The following is a 22677-nucleotide window of genomic DNA, read 5'->3' on the forward strand; positions in this document are numbered from 1 at the left end:
CGCCGTCCTTTATGCCATGTGTTCGGTGATGTGTTTTTTTCCCCCTGAAAGGGGTGTGTGCGGTGATACAGCTGGTGAGTGCGGGGTTAATTTACTCACACGGCCGTTGGCCTTCAGGAGCCTGCGTGCTTCTGTCTGGAAAGGTAAAAAAAACGTGTACGTTTACAAGCAGCCGATTGAATAAGCTTCCGCGAACAGAATCTGCAATCAAGACAAAAAAAGACGCCACACATTCAAGACAGACCAGTTTTTTTTTTAATGGATATAATCACAGTGCTTTGAGAACTGAGAAGAAATGAGAGAGAAATGAGAACTGTACTGCTGCATTTTCTGACTGATAAGGCCACAGTAAGGAGTCCAATATGCTATAGGAGGCACGCGTGTATTTCACATTACACACACTAAAAAATATATTCACATTACACGGCGGGGAACACTTTCAACATGTGATCAACTAAAATACCACAAGTCTGAACTACATCAATCACGATGTAACCCCCCTACCAAGTGACAACCATGTAATTTTACAGGAGAGCGATGCTTAACCATCTGCCGCTGTGTTCACAGCTCAGTCTACTTCATTCGAAGTTTTAGCGCACGACAAACAGTGTGTGATAATGTCTGTCAGTGATGCTGGAGGTACGCCGAAGATACTGTTTTCCATCTACTTCTAACTCTGACTCCAGGGTTCATTTTTGCAATTTCAAGTCAATACAAAGTCACAGTTTTGTGTAATCAACATGATAAAGATCATACACACATAGTTTGTCATGTACTCTACAGCTTTCAAATACGATCTTAAAGGGATAGTTCACTCAGCAATAGGGCTGCATGATTTGGGGAAAAAATCAGTAAAATTCGGAGACACTGAAAACACCAGATCATGAGCTGCTCCCGTGTAAATGAATACAGTGCTGCGCTTCACTCTGAAACACACAGCGCATATAGTGATTTTGGTTTTATTTAGATTTTAGAATTGTGCAGCCTTACTCAAATATAAATTCTGTCATAATTACTCACCCTCATGTCGTGCGAAACCTGTATGCAAAATGGTTTGGAACTGCAATAAATGAAAACTGAGTAAATGATGATAGAACTTTGCTGAACTTTCAAGTTTAATAACAGAATTCTGAGTCGTTAAATTCCGTTTTAAAATTCATTGGGGATGTCCAGAGGAAGTCAACACTCAATACTCAAACGTTGCTCCTGCCTCCTTGAAAGAGTCCACCAATGGATCATCAGCAGGGTGTGGCCTTTTCCGAAGCCTCTTGGCCTCATTCTGCAGCTTCTGTCGAATGTAGCCCTTTATTTCGGAATCTGTCTTTCCGGGGAAGAACCGCTGCACTGTCCCTGTGGAGAATGTTTCACTGGTAATCAAAGCAGCAAACTTGAGACCACAATTTATCAAAAACTTCACAATGGCCTGATTGCAGTTAATGAAATGGAACTGAATGAATTCTCAAACTAACTAAAGGATTCTCAAAATAACCACAGTTCAGTACTTGTTACAAACCGTCCCTTATACGTACTCAGAATGGCCTGGATCTCATGTGCCGGAAGAGCTGGCTTAGGCATCCCTCGCTTGCTGTTAACGATGCCTGAGATTGAGTGAGAAGCCAGACAGTCTCTGTCGTACAGGCTGCGCAGCAGATCATTGGTGAGTTTCTGAGCCGTGGTCCCTGTGTTGCAGCGCTCCAGAAGATCAGCACTGATAACCTTAAGGAACAAAAAAAGTTGTAAAAAATGCAGTCACCAACTAATGAATGAGGGCTGCAACTCAAACTGATAATCTAAAGTAAATTTCATTATCGATTAGTCAAGTGTTTGCATTGCGCATGAAGAAACCCTGTCATTAAGTAGTGAAAAATGCATTTCTATGCCCTAAAACACACATTTAATGTCATGATACTGATCTTATAATGCAAGTATTTCTACTGTCTAATGCAGTGATCACATTTTCGCCATTGTTAGAATTTGACAAAGATTGTGCAGGCAACTTAATCAAATATTAGCAGTTAAACATCACATTTAAGTTTTAAATGAACCACAACTGAACTTGAAATTGTCATGCATAATTAATATATATATATACAATTGTGTTCACACTTAGTTCGTGGTTCTGTAATTTTGGTTATTTAAACTGTTCAGCTATATACATTTAATTATATACATTTTTATACAATAAAAACTTTTTTGTTTCTTTACAACAAAATCAATTTAAATTGTAACTTTTAACTATTTTTGGAAACAATGTACATTACTTCAATACTACTATGCATATTGTTTGCACTAGAGCACTGGGTATGATGTCTGATTAGTCAAAGATACAAGCAAATTAATTGATTATTAATATAGTCATTAATTGTGAACAATGAAACAGTTTAAAAAAACAGCAACTGAAGCTAAAAACTTTTTGTTTTAAAACCATTGAAGACATGGGATTATGTGAAGATCTTCTGTCAAAAATGTTTATTAAAACTGTAGTTTTTCCTCTTTGTTGCCATCTCTGTTCGAAATCTGCAATTGCAGTTATTCGCGAGATTATCAACTTTAAGTGGGTTGTGCCACAGCACGGCACTGCGCAGATGAATCCAATGTTTTGAGGAGAATGTGCGGCTGTCAGTCACCGAGCTGGTGTGGATACTGTCATTCAGAATCACAGATTCTACTTTCTGGAAGTATGACCAACATAAGAATTTTCATCGGAACATGTCACGTGAACAAGTAACTAACATCCACTTTGCATTGAATTGCATTGCACAAAAAAATCATTGCAGTAAATCGCTTATCATATCACGTCAAACCGTGCAAATTATACTTTGTTCTCAAATTGTTAATGTTACATTTAATGCCCTTCCGATACTATCCTTGTTTTCGCATGTGCCCGGTTGCAGTCTCTTTTTTTCTGTAGCCACTCCGAAGTCAGAAGTCTTTTGCATTTTACAATGAGTGAATCTCCAGTTGTCACTGGTGATTGTCGTTTGATCCTTTCTGGAACCGCCATCAAATTGATAAGTTTAATTATATCAAGTGCTGTGAGAAAAGGCTATAAATCTCCACCTCCAACATCCTCACGCAATATAGCCTACTAGCCGAGACACCTTCTTTATGTGTACAGATGTGGCGTAATGATGCAAAGACATGCTCGAATTTCCCGTGGATATCCACCTTTACCACAAGAATTAAAAACATTATTAAAAGCTTACCGTTTTGAATCGAGCTAAGGCAAGCAGATAGTTTTGAACACTGGCTGGTTATGTACTTGCTCAAACAATTTTTAACCCCAAAAATTTGCGGAATGCAGCTTTAATGTTTTCCATTAAATAAAAATCGTGTTGATCTATGAATTTTCTAACCATTTTATACCGTAACCTTCATTTGAACCATTTTTGGACCCAATGTAAACATTAGCCTACTTTACACATTTTTAAGGAGGGCACTGGGCATTATGTTCAATTAATCAAAGAAATAACCAGAAGATTAGTCTATTATTAAATCGATTATCGTTAACTGCAGCCCTACGATTAAACAGTAAAAGAAAACCGCAACTGAGGATAATAACACTTTTTGTTTCAAAACAATTAAACGCATGGGATTCTATGAAGATTCGATGATGTTCTGGACAAGTTCTGAAACTGATTACAGCGCCCGCATCTAAAATGTAACTCTTACGTCATGTTCCAGAAGCGTTCCATTCCTTTGCGTTTGCATTGTTTGTGTGACCTCATACTGACCACACCCCTGCTGCTCTGAACTTGCACATTCATCTGTTCTTCCAGTAAGCACTGTTGGAGGAGAAATGTGACTGGGTGGCCTGCTTCTCTCAGCCTCCCTTGGAATGCTGGGAGTTGCAGATTCGTGACTGCCGCACAGCCATCTATCACTGCTCTCGATCAACTCTTCAAGTGTCTGAGCCAACTTCCCACAAGCTGTAAAAGAAAAAGTATGAATTTAGTCTGAAATCATCACACAAGTGGTTACCTGTTGTGTAACATGGCACACCACAGTAATACTAAATCTTTCTTCGACGTGAAGTTTCCTCATGAGCTTGCTGAACTTTTCCTCAAACTTAAATGATCTTGAAACATGAAATAGGCTGTGAATGAGTCGGTTGTTAGCAAGATTTCAGCTTGGTGCACATCTTTCCCTGCCAATGGAAATGCATTGCACTAAAAAAAGCAAACCTAGCGAGGGCACTTAGCCTCCTGATTTCAGAAGTCCACCACGTTTACCTGTTAGGCTCCTGATTTGCTCTCGAAGGCCGTCCATCTCCCTCTGCATCCTGAGCACCATTGCGATAAGCTCCGCCCTTGAACATGATTGGAGGCTTCCAAGCACCTGAAAACAGAATCGACAGAATACATATCACATTTTAATAGCATAGAGAGTGATGTGGACACATGGGTTTAAACTAGTATAAACAATTTACCAAAAATGCTGTTTTTTTGCATTTGAATGTTTAAGCATGGAAAGCAAGAGTTTGGAGCCAAAAGAGTAAGTGCAATTCACTTTTTGGCTGTAAACTTCAAAAGGCACTGAGATGTTTAAAAGTAAGAAGCTTTAATTAATGCAGTGAATTGAATATTAGATTTTTAATACAGTTACTACCTCCATAGTGAAATCTGCATCCCTTGTTGAATCTCCAAGGGGCTTGTCAACCTCAAAAGCCTGTTCGAGAGCAAACAGAAATAAAACAGTGGTTCTGGTGTGGTTTGTAACTTAAAAAAGAACATTTACTAACAATTAAAAAATAAATACAAAGGTATTTGAGGTTCATCACATTGACAAAACCCTCTAAAGATCCTCGATTCTAAGATGCCTCAGATATCCTGTACTCCTGATATTACACACTTTAATATTTTTTCAAGTGCCTCAAAATGTTTCCCTCATGATGGGATTTTATGAAGGAACCGATGACAGTCTTTGAAGTTCTTGCAGGAACTTGGGGGTTCCATCATGTAAGTTCCCCTGAGAACTGATTTCTTTTTTTGAAATGGTGCCTAAAGGTCCTCCAGAGGGTTCTGCCAGTGTGACAATCTGCGGAAATCCAAATTAAGCCTCAAGTGTCTTAATATTTACTGTAAGTGATCCTATTAACCCTCATTAAACTGCAGATAGCCTAAGCTACATCAGGTCTGAAATAAATAAACAGATAAATCATTTAAAGCTCCTTGATCACATGGAAGATACAGTAAATCATTTTAATATTTCATGTAGGCTAATTTTATTGTTTTATAATATCTAATTAAAATCTTATAAGTTTTTATAAATGTAGAATGGCCATTGCAACAGTTATTCTAATCTACTCAACAATGCTTATCAGCAAATAACACAACTGATTGTAATTAGTTAGCAATAAAAAGTAACAGACCTTTGATTTGAACTTAATATAGTCAGCATTACAAGATGAGATGTCCTCTCCATTTAGTCCTCTCCATTTTCTCCTCTTCGCTGGTTCTTGCTGAAAGACAGTCACATAATTATATCAATGGTCTGCAAAACAAGGACACTTACGCAACAAAAGGATGATGTTTACATACACTGAAGACGTGGTTCACCCTCGCACCGGTGTCTTCGGGTGTCTCTTCGTATCCCTCGTATCCATTGTACAGGATGCGCTTCGCTATTGTTTTTCTCCTCATCTTTCGCCCATTAGCCGTTTTCCTCGCAGAAAAAGCGTCCGGTTCTTTATCATGCCGGTCATGGCCACGCGCAGATCCGTGACAGCCTGATGACTTTCACGCTCGTGGCATTTCCATTAAAGTTAAAGACACTCTGTCGTGTCAACATCACGAGTGCGTCTTGAAACACTTAAATACGAGTAAAATGTGTAATAAATAAATAAAAATATAATACTAATAAAAAAATAAAGGACTCTAAAAGTTTTAACAGTGGCTAACATGTCTTGAATGTATATCAGTTTGATTTAAAAAGCATCATATAATACAGCTCATAATTGCTATAGGCTAGCTGTAAGTGTTATATCAGGAATTTTAATAATGTAAAGCTCATAATAACTGCTATTTATTCTATAGCCTTCATGAAAGCGAGATTTATATTAGTATTAATTTAATATAGCCACTTCTAATGATCTTCATAACCTCTTGCGATTGTAGTTTTTTTGTTGTTGTTGTTGTTGTTTAGAAATAGCAGCTTTGATTTACTGCACATTCCACAAAATGCAGTACACTTCAATGTCCCCATGACATTTATAAAACATAACAGATCCCATGTTTTTGTGTTAACACCATTAAATGTTTGATAAACTTATTATCTAACAAAATTAACATGGTATGAATTGTAGCTAGTTTTAAACACATCTTGACTATCTAATAATTAAAATCATCATAATCACTGTCATAGACATCATCATTAAAAACATCATAAATGTCACAATCTATGGAATGATATTAAAAACATAACAAAAAATAAGGCCTACTTAAAAATGGACAAACAAGTATTAGGCTATTTTTAGCATTTACTGCATTTGTCAAGCTCAACCACTCAACCATGATAAATCAAATTAGTTGATAAATTAGGCTATTTTAAGAAAATGTTAAAACAAATAAATGTATGGATGTTTAAATGGATAAGGAGATTTAATATGTTGTATGCTCTTTGAGAGATGTAAAAAAGAATATCTTGATTATTAAAATATTTAATTACAAGCCTAATACATTAAGACATGTATGAATGCACTTGTCTTATACCAAAATGTGTATCTAAATCTATCCAAGTCTAAAGATTTGAAATTTATTGCATATGTTATTTTATTCCATACGAAATTTATTATATGGAGACTTTATAGGCCACTTTCCTATTTCTTACTCTCTTTCTCTTTCATTGTTTGGCTGTGTGAGCACAGATACCAGTGAGAGGTCAGGTAAGTGTTGACCCCATGCAGTCCCAGGTGACGTACAGTGAGCACTAAGTGTATCCAGAAGCACCTGAGGTTGTAAAACAGAGGTCTCTCCAGGAATGAGAGGAGGAAAGCAGCTCTGGGCTGGAACAAAGTGGATCCTGTAACTCATTAAAGCAGTCTGGATTACAAAAGGTCAATCAAATAGTGTCATGTGCACCAGTACTGTCTTGCTTCTGGTTTGTGAATATGGCTCAGTTAAACAAGGCCCCGTTTGATCCAATCAAGTGCGTAGGCAAGACAGATTATATCTATACATGCATATATTTCTCAGCTATTCTCAGTTAACCTGTATTAAATTATGAGTTACTGACAGGCGAGTAAGTAAAGTGGCTCTTCAATACTGTCTAGGTACATTAAATTAGTGCTTATACTTCAAATGTGGTCTGGTCACATGCATATAGGATCACAATTCAGTGTGTTTTGGACCCCGTTTACACCTGCAATTAGTGCTCTCCACTTGTGATTACCCAAAACAGGTCTTAATACAAGGAGTAAATGGGATCTGTGTAAGTTTTGACTCATTTTAAATGCATTTCTTTATCAGCTTGTTCATTCAATTTTAAACAGACTGGCACACTAAGACTCACTGTTAGGAGACACAAATGGCATCGACTACAGAGTTACTTCTCTACGGAAACTAAGAAAGATACATTAACACACTGGATGAAAGCACACTGGCACCTTCTCTTATAACGGTGATTAGACAAGCATGAAATCCACACTACATTGATCCTGGTGGCCAGTCATTTCAGTTCAGACCGTCTGAGAGGTTCATTCTAACTTAGATGAACAAAATGACTTACTCATCCTGCCGGATCCACCGTGACGTTCATAATCTGCAGAGACCAAACATGAAGATCTGTGACTAAAGCACATCTTGCATCACAGCAGATGTTATTACAGTCCAGACTACGTATATGACAGCAGAGCCACCATCTCTTGCTCAGACAGACTAGTTATTGATCTCCTCCCCACATTTCGGCCTCTTGAGAGGCTCTGAAACAGCATAGAGAGGAATATTGATGATATATTGATATGCATTCTTTAATTTACTTTAACCATAAGGCCTTTCACCTCTCTCCTAACAAATCAATTGCACATACAGCATGAAGCTTCTTTTCTGGGTCACAGGCTGCCATTCCCCATTTAGTCTGAAGCAGCTTTGAAGTTTGTCTTGTGACTGTCAGACTTGTTTATGCTGCATCAGAATTTTTACAAAAGGAGCTGATCTAAAGTCAGTATAAAACTGCAACATGGGGTTGGGAATCAGTTATTTAAAATAAATGGAACGAAATGATTTTCATGATGCCAGTGAAGACAGAACATTGTGCAAAAATATTTTGTCAATGCTTCCTGCATCACTATTCACTGGCAGAGCTACTTAAACCATTTAACCATAAATTAAAAAAATGTGTGTGCATAATAATGTAAAAGTATATGTATATATACACACACTACCAGTCAAAGGTTTTGGATCGGTAAGATTTTTAATGTTTTTAAAACAAGTCTCTTCTGCTCACCAGGGCTGCATTTATTTGATTAAAAATACAAAGAAAAACAGTAATATTGTTAAATATTATTACAATTTAAAATAACTGTTTTCTATTTTAATATATTTTAAAATATAATTTATTCCTGTGATGTCAAAGCTGAATTTTCAGCATCATTACTGTCACATGATCCTTCAGAAATCATTATAATATGCAGATTTGATGCTATAAAACATTCAGTATTATTATCAATGTTGAAAACAGTTGCGTACATTTTTTCCAGGATTCTTTGATGAATGGAAAGTTCAAAAGAACTTTTGATCAATTTAAATCATCCTTGATGAATAAAACTATTGATTTATTTTATTTATTTCCCCAAAAAAATAAAATAAAAATTCTCACTGATCCCAAACTTTTGAACGGTAGTGTTTTAATGTTACAAAAGTTTCAAGTGCTCCTTGATCATCAAATCATCATATTAGAATGATTTCTGAAGGATCATGACACTGAAGACTGGAGTAAAGATGCTGACAATTCAGCTTTGATCACAGGAATAAATTACACTTTACTATATATATATTCAAATAGAAAACAGCTGTTTTAAATTGTAATAATATTTCACAATATTACTGTTGTAGTTGTTGTTGTTTTTAAATAAATGCTGCCTTGATGAACAGAAGAGACTTCTTTTAAAAATATAAAAAAATCTTAATGATCCAAAACTTTTCACTAAACCTAGTATACTCAAATTTGCACATACTTGCATCTCTAAACTAATAGAGAACATTGTGGATATCTCAGATTATACTGCCCTTTTTTGTCCCATATTATTTGAGACCAACCACAAAAAAGCATGGGATGATCAATGAACTACAATTAAGTGGAATCAGGAACAGAACTACAATCGTTAAATTCATACGATTTCAAATGTGAATCGTACCTGCATGCACAGGTAACAGACAAAGACTTTCTTCTCTCCCGCCCTCTCCTTCTATGTACATAATGAAAATAAAAGAGTAAATCGTGTCATAAAGAAAGAGGCCCTGCCTGGGCACTGAGTGGGATTTAATTGACCATATGGAGGCGTTTGAGTTGAACTCTGACCCTACTCCCAACAACCCTTGGGAGCGCCCGAAAATGATTTAATGGAGAGAAAAGTAGGCCAGCCACCCAGGCAAAAAAGGATGATACAAAATTATCACATACAGTCGTACTATAATACTATAATGTCATTGTGCATGCAAAAGCTTGTTGTTTCTTATACTCACCTATCGCTGATGGACAGCTTGTGTTTTGAGGCCGCTCAGCAGTCTGTCACTTGTTTAGACTCGCCACCATGGCGCTTCTTTCCTCCGTTGCCAACGTTCTCTCCCCCCTTTCTGCTCATGCATATGGAGAAGCTTAATTTAGAAGGACAACAACGCTGCCTTAAGATCTGTCACAGAGAGACAACATAGACTGACACATGAGTGCAAAACAATGCAGGCCATTCGGTGTCCAGGGCAGCACTGAATGTGAAGGAGTGCTGGGCAGAGGTCTTGCAAGCCTTTGATGGGGAAAACCAGGTTAAGGGTTAACTCTCTCTCTCTTTTTAAGGTGAAATGTGTATTTTTTGTGCATTTTGATGCTTACATATGTGTATTACAGTTTAGAGGGCAGAGACAACCGAGCCAAAAAAATGTCATTCATTTTACAATTCTTTGTTGTTCAGAAATTATACTCTTCACCTTTAAAGAAACAAGCATTCAAACCCGGCATTTACAAGTAAATCTCAATCTCATGTAAGGCAAATAGTGTGGTTTCTTTGTGTTTAGTTTCATTATCCTAAATCAGACATATTACAGAATCACTAACCTATACGTTCACATCTTACATTGACAGTAAAATGAGAAACTCGTAAAAACACAAATTAAAAACTATTTTGTGAACACTTATACTTAAAGGAATAGTTCACCCAAAAATTACAATTCTGCCATCATTTACTCACATTCATGTCATTCAAAATGACTTACTTTCTTTTGTAGAACATAAAAGAAGATATTTGAATAATGGATTAATAACCAAACCATTTCAGTTCCCATTGATTTCCACAGAATGGAAAAAAATACAGTAGAAGTCAATGGGAACGGAAACTGTTTGGTAACCAACATTCTTCAAAATATCTTATTTTGTGCTCCATGGAAGAAAGAAATACAGGTTTGGAACGACATCATGGTGAGTGAATGTAAATGATGACATAATTTTCATCCCATTAAGCATGTAAACCATTAAAAAAATAATTGCATATGTTGTACTATCCCTCATATTTAAGTTTCTTTGTATAAAAACACCTGCTGATTAATGAGTAAACTCCTATGTGTCAAATGTTGATTCTCATTAACACGTAACATCTAATTCATTACATTTGCAACAAAAAACAAGACCTTTCCCCCAATAAATGCTCACTATTCCACCAGCCGATCCAGATCTGGCCTACGGTCATCTGTTAACATGAATCTGAGAGTTTCAAGATGACATGAAGCTGTGCAACCAGCAAACTTTCTCCCAGAACACCGTTCTGTTCAGCATCAGCCATTTCTGCCTTTGAGGGATTAGAGTGATGTCATCGGCAAGGTCTCAACTCTTTTCGCTGTCATCCTGCCTCAGGTCGCCGTTAAGTCCGAGCGGCGCAGCTTTTGCATGCGCTATAATTCAGACTGTGACTTTGATGATAATAGCACTAATAATGGCCTGACAGTGACGGATGGGTGCAGGCAATTTGGGGGCCCGTGAAGTGACCCCCGGCTCAATCAGAGCACTTCCAGGTTAAATGTGACCCCAGGCAGCCGGCAAATAGGGAGAAGTGCTGAATGGATGAAGGAGAAAAAGAAAGAGTGAGAGATAGAGAGAGAGAGAGAGAGAGAGAGAGAGAGAGAGAGAGAGAGAGAGAGAGAGAGAGAGAGAGAGGTGTAAAGCACTGAAGTAGTGAGGACCACTCCTCAGGATAATAAGTAATTGCTGCTATGCCATTTCTTTCCAGTTTGGATGCTTCTGCAAGATTCCAAGAGTAGAAACTCTGTCCGCTAACCACAGAGGAAACCACATTCGAATCCCTAGAGCTACACTCGAAATTCTGCCACGTTGCCAGAACCTTTCGGTTTCACAACCCAAGTCTTTGGCCGCAAACACAGTACTCTTAATCAGTCCAAACACCTCCCCGGGCAGCAGTGGGAATGCTTGGCCAGGCCATGTGTTAGACATTAAACGCAATCAGTGACGGCGTTTTTTGAGTGCTCGAGAGATTGAGAGGAAGGGAGATCCAGGTTGATAAATAGCAGAGCCACTCAAATGCCCGTCTGTTCACGGGGAGTCTGGGTAATCAAACCAAGGCCTGTTTGCTTTATTTATGCCGCATGTCAAAATGAGAGATTTATCGTTATTGCGAGGCAGCTCTTGATTAGTGAGGAGAATGTGGGAAGCCAACCTGGAAAACCTCTTCTGGCGTTTAACGTCTTCTTGTCGGGATGAGCACAAAGCAAACAATAGATGCATGCTGGTTAAGATGGAGAAGTGACAGGGATTAAGTTTTCTTTGTGGCGAATTCAATTCTGGGCACAGCATTTTCACATGATTACTGTACGAAAACACTCTCCAACTCTGTTAAAAAAAACAGCTAACATCTGATTGCCATTCATCCTTTAGTGGTATCATCTGCAGATGGGATTTGACACCAAAGACAACATGAGCTATGGAAATGATTAAGCAAGACCTCCACAGCAAATAGCTTGGTCATGCAGTACTATAATTTCAATTTCCTTAGCAAACAACTGTTTCAATATACGCCTGGACAAACCAAATAAACACTTCTGACGTACTTACGGTTTCTTGAGACATTTAACCTTTTATCTTTCCCTGCCAGAAACAAACGGCATGTTAAGAATTAACGTAAGGTTCTTCATTTTAGGTCAACACCATTCCTTGCAGTTCCTGTATTTTTCCATTAATCCTCCTCCATCTCCCTTAATCATAGTGCTGGCCCGGCGACTTGAAAGGCGCCAAGTAACATGCAACCTGTCAGATCCAGCAAGGGAAAAATGAATTAAGTCCAGAGGGTAAAGTTGGGACGGAGAGAAGTGTGAGTGGGCCGGGTATTGAGCCCTGGGGCACCCCGAAAGTCATAACTCAGAGCTTAGGTACCGCAGCCCGCCTGAGGAGTTACCGTCTGCCAATTGATTTAGTGTCATCTGAGGTCTTTGCCGCCTCTTACGATTATGTGCCTTATTAAGTGATTCTCTGAGCATGACAGCTTTAAGATATTAGGTGGTACTTTCTGTGGCCTTTTTCTAAGTACATGAATCGCCTGCTTTTATTAGTCTGAAGGACACTGCTCAATGCTGGTCTGATGGTGTGAAACCTTTCCTTTATAGCACTGACTATACGGCCAGTTTGGAATAAAATACTAACATTTTCCATTAGGCGTCTCTCTTAACTTTTCACTAAGCATCTCTACAACTCTAGTTTTAAACATTTTGAGGTCGCAACCCTCTGGACGACAACATTTCTAAAAAACTGAAACCCAAATATTTTAGTACAAAACATGCTATAACACCAAGTGAGCATGTTTCCTTTAGAAGGACATTTCCTCTGGATAGTGTTTATTTTCTTTCACCTTTGTTTGATGGAAAGGTTATGCAAACATATATAAAATAACGATTTTTGTTTGATGTGTGTATATCTGTGCCTGTGTGTGGATAATTATGTGTGTGCAAAGAAGCCAAAATTGTGAGTTAAATATTGTCATAGACATTCATTAGCCAAGTGCAACAATTACAGGGGACTTTTGACCAAAGTTACAACTGCAGGATTATTTTATCAGAAATCACATACACAGAGTTCCCAGAACTCTCCAGGAGAAATCTCTTCATCCTCTATGTTGGATAAAATTCCTGTATGAGATATGCTGTTTACCATGACTCCATGGCTTCATGCATTACTGGAAATAGACAAAGAGAAACCACATTTTTTTAAAATAATGTCTTACTCTGTCAGTAATGGCAATACATATACTGTTCTCCTAAAATGTTTCTGGGGTATAATGGGTATAACCATCTTTTCTGTACTGTAATTTTTGATGATTTGTGTGATGACAAAGTGATGATTTGAATGATTGGACTGGGCACAATGTAGAATTGAACAACTGGCTCCTTTTCAATCCAGGAGTCAGAATAATTGCGCTGGCCACATCCTACAGGAAGTCAAACTGGATTGATAGGAACTATTCATTCAAACCGATTCATGAGATAATGCCTTCAGGGAGTGTGCTTCACTTCACAGATACATATATCTATTTATAAATAATTTACATGTATTAGATTATATTGGTGTGTGTGTGTGTGTGTGTGTGTGTGTGTGTGTGTGTGTGTGTGTGTGTGTGTGTGTGTGTGTGTGTGTGTGTGTGTGTGTGTGTGTGTGTGTGTGTGTGTGCTGTATTTTTTATCAAATTAATGTTTCAAGAACATAATAATTCAAAAACATTTAACAGAATCTTTTAACAGTAACATATACTATTCAGATGAATGAGTTTATATATCAATTTAATATATATATATATATATATATATATATATATATATATATATATATATATATATATATATATATTAAATTGATCTCTCTGTCAGTCTATAATACTGTCAAACTACAAAACTTAAACCAGGCTTTATCAAACCATCATTCAAAATCTGTCTTCATGAAGTTCCCTTTGTCTTAAAAAACCTTGTATTACCTCCACATTACCTTTAAGGATAATCTCAATCTTTACATTCAGCATGAATGTCAAACACCAAACATGAAACTGTATTACAGCCAATGTGTTCAAGTTATAATCGTTCCACAAAGATAACATTCAATATACACATTGCTGAGAAATGTTTCCAGGGTCAGGACTGAACCCTTTAATCAAGGGTGTTTTTACTGCTGAATCTTTGTGCCAAGAGAGTTTGACAGCATGGCATTATGTGCAATTTATGTCAGGCTTGGTTTTATATTTGTGTGTTTATGTGCAAGAGTGTCGGCGAAAAAGAGTGTGACAGAGATTGCATTCATATGTATGACCTTCCTTTTTAGAGGCACCGTCAAAGATCACAGTCAGTGTTGACAGAGATATTTCTCCCATGCATTGCAGCGTTGAGGGCTGCTGTCTAAATGCTTACTCACCAGGCGCCGACTGCACAGGCCGCCAGCAGAGCCAGCCAGTGGCCCTGAATGCCCTTTTGCTGACTAGACTCTAGCAGCCAATAAATGGAGCTGTCACTCCTGTCAATCTTGCTTTCTCTGGCACAGTCGACCTATCACGCCCACACATGCCGTCCTGCCCGCCTCAATTATGTCCCTAAAAGGACAGCTTTCTCTGACAGTCCTGCCTCTTGCACGACAAAAAGCAAAGATGGCCAATCATCTCATTCTCCGCCCTGGAGATTGAGAGAGAGAGAGAGAGAGAGAGAGAGAGAGAGAGAGAGAGATAGAGAGAGAGATAGAGAGAGAGAGAGAGAGAGAGAGAGAGAGAGAGAGAGAGAGAGAGAGAGAGAGAGAGAGAGAGAGAGACTGTTATATTTAAATGTGTTGCTTAAAAATCAGTCTCTTTAATACATGAAGCCTATTATGAAATTATGTTTTTGAATAAATGTTATCATAAAATCTTTCCTCATATGATGCTTGTGATAACATCACTAAACGTTCACTAAACGTTCACAAAGCAGGCCATCACTTGACATTTCACCATACTTGTAAACAAACACAACAAATTCGAAAGTGACTGAAGTGACCGATTCACACAGCTCTGTACCTTTAGACATCTCAGATTCTTGTGATTTCATGGATAACCTGAAACATGAGGAAAGGCAAGCCAGGAACAAGGCCTCAGAGTCTCCTGTCCTGGTCCAACTGCATTTAAGTGCTCTGTCGCCCTCTACCGGATGAAAGGTTGATGCGCAAGTTGGCTGTAAACAGACAATGATAATGAACCACAATGTTTTCAATATGCTTGAAATGTTTGTTCTATTTGTAACATTAATCAATCAATATTTTGAAATCCTGCTCATAAAAATTATTTAATTTGATGTTCATTCATAAAATAAACATTTTTACAACTGTGTTTAGTCCCATTGTCAGAAATTTCTATATTTCAGAATTTCTAAATTTCAGAAATGTCATATATATTTATGGGCTATATATATATATATATATATATATATATATATATATATATATATATATATATCTTGAGTGTCACGTGATTCAGAAATACTGTATGTCTAATTTGCTTAATATTTTTGTGAAAATTGTGATTCTTTTATCTTCGATATAGAAAGAACAGCATTAGAGTCAGAAATATATTGTAAATTATACATTTCTTTAGTGTAACTTTTTATCTAGCTATTTAATGCATCCTTGCTGAACAAAAGTATTACTTTCAAAAACATCTGACTCCAAACTTTTGATAATAAACATAAAAACAATGAACAGTAATGCTACCTCCACATGATTGTGAGAAGATCCTACATTTCACTTCTGAGGCTGTGATGCTTTGTGATTGGAGAGAATATGAAACTAGCTTGCAGTTGCCAGCTAGCTGCAGTTGATTCAATTTGTGTATACATGGCCTTTTTTATGTGTAAAAAAGAAAAGTATGCAACAACTGGTTAAATATGACTGAAACTGCAACAGCTAACTATGTGTCTGTATTTTGAGAAGTTAAAAACATTGAGTAAAGATATATTTAATTTGAGTAATAAGATCTAAATTATCTATTTTTTTATTTTATTTGAGTCATATTATATTATTTGAGTAAATGTGATTTGGCTAATAGCCGTTAGACCAACTAATAGGCTAGGCTACCTAATGGTTGAGGTAGTCTACTCAATGAAACAATCAATAAAAATACATATTTACATTATTATCCTACATTTAGAAGGCTAATTCTAGCCTAATACTGACCCGATTCCTTTTGTAAAACCTTTTATATAATATTGTCTCTATGTGGCTGGCTATGTAGGCTACAATTGACGTTTTTGACACGTAAGCTAACTGCACCCCTCGGTGGCTTTCGGCCTGAAAACTTTATCATGTTCATAATTAAAACGACCTCGCCTACACTTTCCTCTTGATTACTTTTCTGTTGACTATATACTCTGTGAAACCTCCCCTCTCTCCACATATATTCAGAGACCTGTCGCCGTGTTTATCCTTCGCGAGGATAAATTGTGTTTTTTCCTATCCCGCGCTTCCATCTCGCGCGTTCTGAATGGCGCGAGGGTTTATTTGTTTAGGAGAGCAGCATTTATTTCCCGCGTGCTCTGTTTGGGCAGATGGCGGGTAGCGCCGGGCCAAGTGGACCCGGGTGTTTATTTGAAATGGGGCGTGCGGCACGCGAGGGTATTGAGGAGCCCCGCGGACCATGTGTTTCTCTGTGACTCGGAGTTGGCAGGCGACCTGACAAGAAACAGACAAAATGGCGGTCCATCTCTCTATGAGCTTAGGCTTTCCATACGGCGTTGAGCTGGTTAAAAGCGGCTGGCTTCATGGATGGATTCATTTCATGAGATCTCGAGATCCAGCACAACTCATATTTAATATGATTTTAAGGCAACATGACAGTGCGGTGTAATTTGGTACAATACTTAAGGAAAGGACCCTGATAGTTAAATAACACAGGTCTCCAAACACCATACCATTCAGTTCTTCCAAGAAACGCACGATTAAAATAGTTAATTTCATGTTAGCTACATGCACTTTCTTTCTTTCAGCAGTTTGGGTGATGATTAATATTCTGTGTTAAAAAGAAACTGGCCAGGAACATGAATGTCATGAGCACTTGATTTATGAATTGTTAGTTATAGCTTGAAAATAGGTTTTCATCAGCTATTTTACCTCCACTCTCTGGTGTGATTTTACTCATTTTGTTACCAAATTTTGTTTCCATATTTATCTTTCTAGTACCACCACTGTGATAAATAGAGCAGTTTGTTAAATTGTTCTGTGGATTAAAAGTGAAATTGTGCTTACATTTGGTAAGGATGAAATACTGGTCTTTTCTTTTAATGTGTTGAGTTGATAATCTATGTTTTAAACCATAAATATAACAGTAAATGTGTTTTAAACAAAACTGTTGGAGGTGAAAACACTTTCTTTTGTGTGAAGGGCCCATGATGATTGACAGCACACATTAAATTAGCCACTCCCTATAGTTTTAGCCCTGCCCTTCATTTGAAACGTCATTTTTTAGAGGAACCTATCAGTAAAGAACCAATCCATCAATGTCAGCTCCTTAGCCAACCAGGGAGAGTATGCTAAACAGCTGCTAGCCAATCAAGCTCAGTTTATTCACGCTGTCTCCTATAAATGCAGCAACCCCTCGCTGTGCTACATGTCATGATTTGACTGAAAATGTGAGTGGAATAACAGTTCAGTTCTCCTGTTCTGGTGATTGTGGATTTTAACTCCTGCAATGAAAGCAAAGGAATTATTTCAGATTATTGAACTGCGATGTGAGGCTTGTTTTTGGCTGATTTAGAAATGAGTCACAGTCAGTCACACAACATCTAAACATTCAAACACAAAGTGCAAGAAACTGGACTATTAACAGAACTGTAATTTTTGTGTAATATACTTACACTTTCAATCACCCCAGTTTCTAAAAGGTTAGACTTACAACACTGAGTCATTCACATTATCTCTTTCTCTCTGTTATACTCACTCCATCACCTTCCAAACAGAGCAGCAGTTACATTTCCCCAAGCATGATGATCTGCCAACATGTGAAATATGAGGAACAGTTCAAAGGTCTCCCCATATGCCAACTGGCTCCTATGATGTAAAAAAAACAATGCGACACCAGCATTGTTGCCTGTACTTCCCAGATGCCACTTGTACCCAATTATGGGTGACCATTTGACCAATCAATGTTTCAGAACTGAACCCCCTCATAATTCATTAATTTATTGAGTCATCTTGATGTTTTGATCAATAGCCTATTAATATGCTCTTGTCTGTCTTAAAGCTCACCTTTATTTAGATAATGCACACCATGGTGTTTGTTTGACTTTAATTTATTACTTCAAAAGATACTTTTGTTTTTTCTTAGTTTATCAAGCCACATACATGTGTGTCAGGGTCAGAAATGAATGGGGGATCAGGCCAAAATGCCCATCTGATGTAGTTCTTCAGGTTATACTATTTGCTTATATATTATCACATAAAATTTGTGTTAAAATGTTTTATTTTATTTTATTAGTAAGAGTATAAAGTATTAATGAAAACATCTAATGGTTCACATTGTGAATTCATATAATTGACATCATGTTATGCAGAGAGAATGTATGGTTAGAAAGAATATGTCCTCATAAATGTACCAAATATTACTCTGAATGTCAAATTCAGGGGGCAAATATTACACCTAAATTGTATTTCTTTATTTTGAATTAAAAATTCAGCCGGTGCTTAGTAAAGTGCCAAAGCGACGCGGTGCAACCATGTATAGCAGCATGTGAAGTGCAAATATAGTTCAGTCTTCCTTCAGAGGTGGAAATCGGTGTCAGGCCGTTGAGGAACTTAAGTCAATTAAGTCACCTTTAATTTTTTTACAATAGAATAGTGCTTTATACAATAGAAATTGTTTCGAACCAGCTTTACAGTAATATACATGAAAGTATAATAGAATTAATGATGCAAACTTCATCAAATATAAGCTGCTGTAAAACGGCTGTAGACATAAGAACATTGTCATTTTTCAGCTCAATTCAGTTCATTGACTACTGTTCAGTAACTGTGTCAAGTTAATTCACTAACTATATACAACAGCTCTAAGACAATAGTGTCATTATTGTGCTTCATCCTACAGTGTTAGTGGTGTCAAATCGAAAATTTTGCTATAAATATTAAGGGAAAAACTGTAGGTATATATAGCCGTCTTACTTGTATGATTGCTATAGTCTTACAAGTTAGTCATCAAACTATTTTCTTTAAGCCTGTTTGTTTTTTAAGTCAGTATACATAGATAGGTCACACTGTAGATCAGACACTGTCTTATAATGGCTATTATGCAACTGCCGCCATGCAGATCTATAGGATGATGATTAGAATTTAAGATAAAGAAGTTTCTAGGCCAATCATTTTTTATATTTTTCCCCAAGCTTGTAACTAAAATCCATAATTTCTTTAAAATCAAGAGACAATCAAATTAACTGTGAAATCAATGTGAACTAAGATGTTTTTTTAATGTTTGGTTTTACTGCAGACAAACTGACAGTAGCAAGAAACTCGGCTCTCTATGGTAACACTTGACTGACAGCTGTCAGTTCTGAATCCACTTTTTTGCATTTGTATTAATGAATCTAGTGCCTTTAAAGTGCGAACTCCATGCTTGAATTATGAATATATGAAAGCATTTAACTCATAGCTTCATGTCATTTATGCGTAAGTTTATCTTTCATTGTGTCAATAAACTATCCAGCACAGGAAAAACAAAGTCAGTTTTTTCATGGCAAAAAAGTGAGGAAAAATATAGACAAATACTCTCAAGGTTAAGTCCTTGAGGAAACTAGCGTGCAGTTATGGCCTCGGCTGTATTTGGGGACGAGCACACAGCGTTGCGTGTCTCTGTCCCATGAAGATGTCTGTGACAGATGAAGTGAGGTTCTTTCATCTGACGCTTCTTCACTTTGAAGCACTTTGTGAGAGCAGCTGCAAGCCATCTGAAATCTATTAACACCCGCTACTCTCTTAAAAACACATTTCCTGAGGATGTGAAGATGCAGCCACACATGTGTCATGCGTTCGCTGAGTGACCCCTCCGCATAATTACATGCAGGAAGCATATTGCCATAAATGATGGATTTCAACAAGGGTTAAAAATACATCCATGATATGTTTGGGAGAATGGATGCTGTAAAGGGATGCTGGTTTGTTGGTGTTTGCTTGTCTTTTAGATGGTCTTACATCCTGGACAAGGTGATGTTCCGCTCGTTTAAACTTTAAACAAGGCAGCCAACCGAGCAGGCTGAATAAAGACCTATTAAATATAGGAAAGAGCTGTGTCTAATGAGATGCAAAACAAACCTAATCTTGCTTTAGGCGATGAGAGTCTGGCTTTTTTTTAAAGAGGACAGTGTAGATTTTCAATTGTCCACTAGATGGAGCAAACCACAAACACGTCACAATCATTCAATCCTCCTGCAACTTAAGATAGGCCTTACTTGTTCTTCTTCGGAGAAAAAAAACAAAGACACTTAAAAAACCCTGTTTTGGTGGTAACAGTTTTTCCACATTTCAAACATTTGTTTCAATACATTTAACGTTTTACAATAATTGAATAACTTTCCTCAGATATTTTGGTCCATATCGACTCATTGTCATGTTCAAGAAACCAGTTTGAGATGATTTGAGCTTTGTGACATCATGGCACGCTATCCTGCTGGAAGCAGCCATCAGAAGACGTTGTGGCCATAAAGAGATGGACATGGTCGGCATCAATGCTGTGGAGTATAAACTATGCTCAACTGGTACTAAGGGACCCAAAGTGTGTCAAGAAAATATCCCCCACATCATACACCATACAAGGCAGGATGGATCCATGTTGTTTACACCAATTTCTGACTCAACCATCTAAATGTCACAGCAGAAATTGAGACTCATCATACCAGGCAAAGTTTTTCCTATCTTCTATTGTCCAATTATGGTGAGTCCGTGTGAATTTTGGCCTGTTTTTAGCTGACAGGAGTGTGTCACCTGTGTGTCCTCTGCTGCTGTAGTCCATCTGCTTCAAGCTTTGATGTGTTGTTCATTCAGAGATGCTCCTCGGTTGTAACGTGTGCTTATTTGAGTTACTGTAGACTTTATCAGCTTGAACCAGTCTGGCCATTCTCTCCTGACCTCTGGCACCAACAAGGCATGTTCTGCCGTTCACTGGATATTTTGTCTTTTTCGGATCATTCTCCGTAAAAGAGAGATTGTTGTGAGTGAAAATCCCAGTAGATCAGCAGTTTCTCAAATACTCAGAACAGCACATCTGGCACCAAGAACAATGCCACATTCAAAGTCACTCGCACCTTTCTTATTCTTAAGCTCAGTTTGAACTTCAGCAGATCGTTTTGAGGACACATGCCTGAGGATACATGCCATTAAGTTGCTGCCATAATTAATTGATTATATTTGCGTATATATTTGAAATCCCTTCAAAACTGCCACAAGAAAATATATAACATTATATACTCGGTATATATATATTTTTTCTTGTGGCAGCTTTGAATGAGTTTCAGATTGTCTGAAACTGCACCTGTATGTGAATTTGGGATACAATGAGGGAACTCCATGATATGTGGAAAAAACTCCAATTTATGATTACAAAAGCAAATCAACAGAATACAACAATACAAATATTGCTAGCTTTTCTTTTCTTTTCTTTTTTTAATTTTAATTATTTATTTACTTTGGTTTTCTTTTATAGTATTTTATTTTTTACAAAATAGATCGTTTTTAAAAAGATAAATATACACAAAGAAGTAAAATGATGCCGGCATTAGGCTAGTGTGGCTACGCACAACAATAACATGAGACTAAGTGCAAACTAAACAAAGAAGTGGGAGATTAAAGAAGTAAATATATATAGATATATACTATACCGTTGCGCGGAGAGGAAATAAAGGAACTTATTAGAGAAAGTAGCCTATAACACCCCTAAACATCCAGTGCTTTCTCTCGTCGATATTTCTCTAATGGGTCGGTGCATGCAGTATAGGCGTACCAAATACCAATAGTAAAAAAAGAAAGAAAAAGAAAACACATAATAATAATAATTATCATATATATATATATATATATATATATATATATATATATATATATATATATATATATATATATATATATATATATATATATATATAAGCCTTCTAGAATTAAAACATTATGTGCTGACGTAAAATAGGAAGCCTGTATTTAGGTTATTTTAAAATAGGCCAAACAGATCAAGAAAATCAAGTTGAAATCTAAAATATCAACAAACAAAAATATGAGTAGGAAATGACTAATTGTGACGTTAAATAGATAGGCTAATCTAAGATGATGTAGCCTATGATGATTAAAAAAAATCCACTGTCATTTTTACGACCGCGTTGGGAATATCTTACTAACATTTTATGAGAGTTCAAATGTTATGCTGAGGAACATATGATTTTGTTTCAATACGTCACAATCTTGAGTCTCGATGTTTGTTAAATTGTGTTGTTTCCA

At 37.1% G+C, this 22677-nt stretch overlaps 1 protein-coding gene and 1 long non-coding RNA gene across 4 annotated transcripts; both read right to left on the reverse strand.

The window, feature by feature from the left end:
• Nucleotides 1–232: 232 nt before the first annotated feature.
• On the reverse strand, nucleotides 233–5797 carry LOC143721548 (BEN domain-containing protein 6-like). Of its 3 annotated transcripts, none has more exons than XM_077212052.1 (7): nucleotides 5541–5797; nucleotides 5372–5461; nucleotides 4609–4668; nucleotides 4233–4338; nucleotides 3673–3929; nucleotides 1530–1716; nucleotides 233–1350 (listed from the first exon to the last, which is right to left on the reverse strand). In XM_077212052.1, exons 1-7 carry the CDS (start codon nucleotides 5640–5642, stop codon nucleotides 1187–1189), a joined length of 966 nt encoding a protein of 321 aa, XP_077068167.1. In that variant the 5' UTR covers nucleotides 5643–5797; the 3' UTR covers nucleotides 233–1186. The 3 variants fall into 3 exon arrangements, with proteins under 3 accessions (XP_077068167.1, XP_077068169.1, XP_077068168.1); XM_077212054.1 differs by having other exon boundaries at nucleotides 3787–3929; nucleotides 5541–5783; XM_077212053.1 differs by having other exon boundaries at nucleotides 1149–1350; nucleotides 1514–1716; nucleotides 5541–5783.
• A 7401-nt stretch (nucleotides 5798–13198) lies between these two features.
• Nucleotides 13199–16107, reverse strand: LOC143721549 (uncharacterized). The gene is made up of 4 exons (XR_013196749.1): nucleotides 15925–16107; nucleotides 15236–15389; nucleotides 14608–14861; nucleotides 13199–13384 (listed from the first exon to the last, which is right to left on the reverse strand). It is a non-coding gene; the product is annotated as an uncharacterized LOC143721549 (long non-coding RNA).
• Between the last annotated feature and the right edge of the window lie 6570 nt (nucleotides 16108–22677).

Source organism: Siphateles boraxobius, unplaced genomic scaffold (assembly GCF_051911475.1).
Source record: "Siphateles boraxobius isolate OS27281-9 unplaced genomic scaffold, OSU_SipBor_1 66, whole genome shotgun sequence".
Classification (NCBI taxonomy): domain Eukaryota; kingdom Metazoa; phylum Chordata; class Actinopteri; order Cypriniformes; family Leuciscidae; genus Siphateles; species Siphateles boraxobius.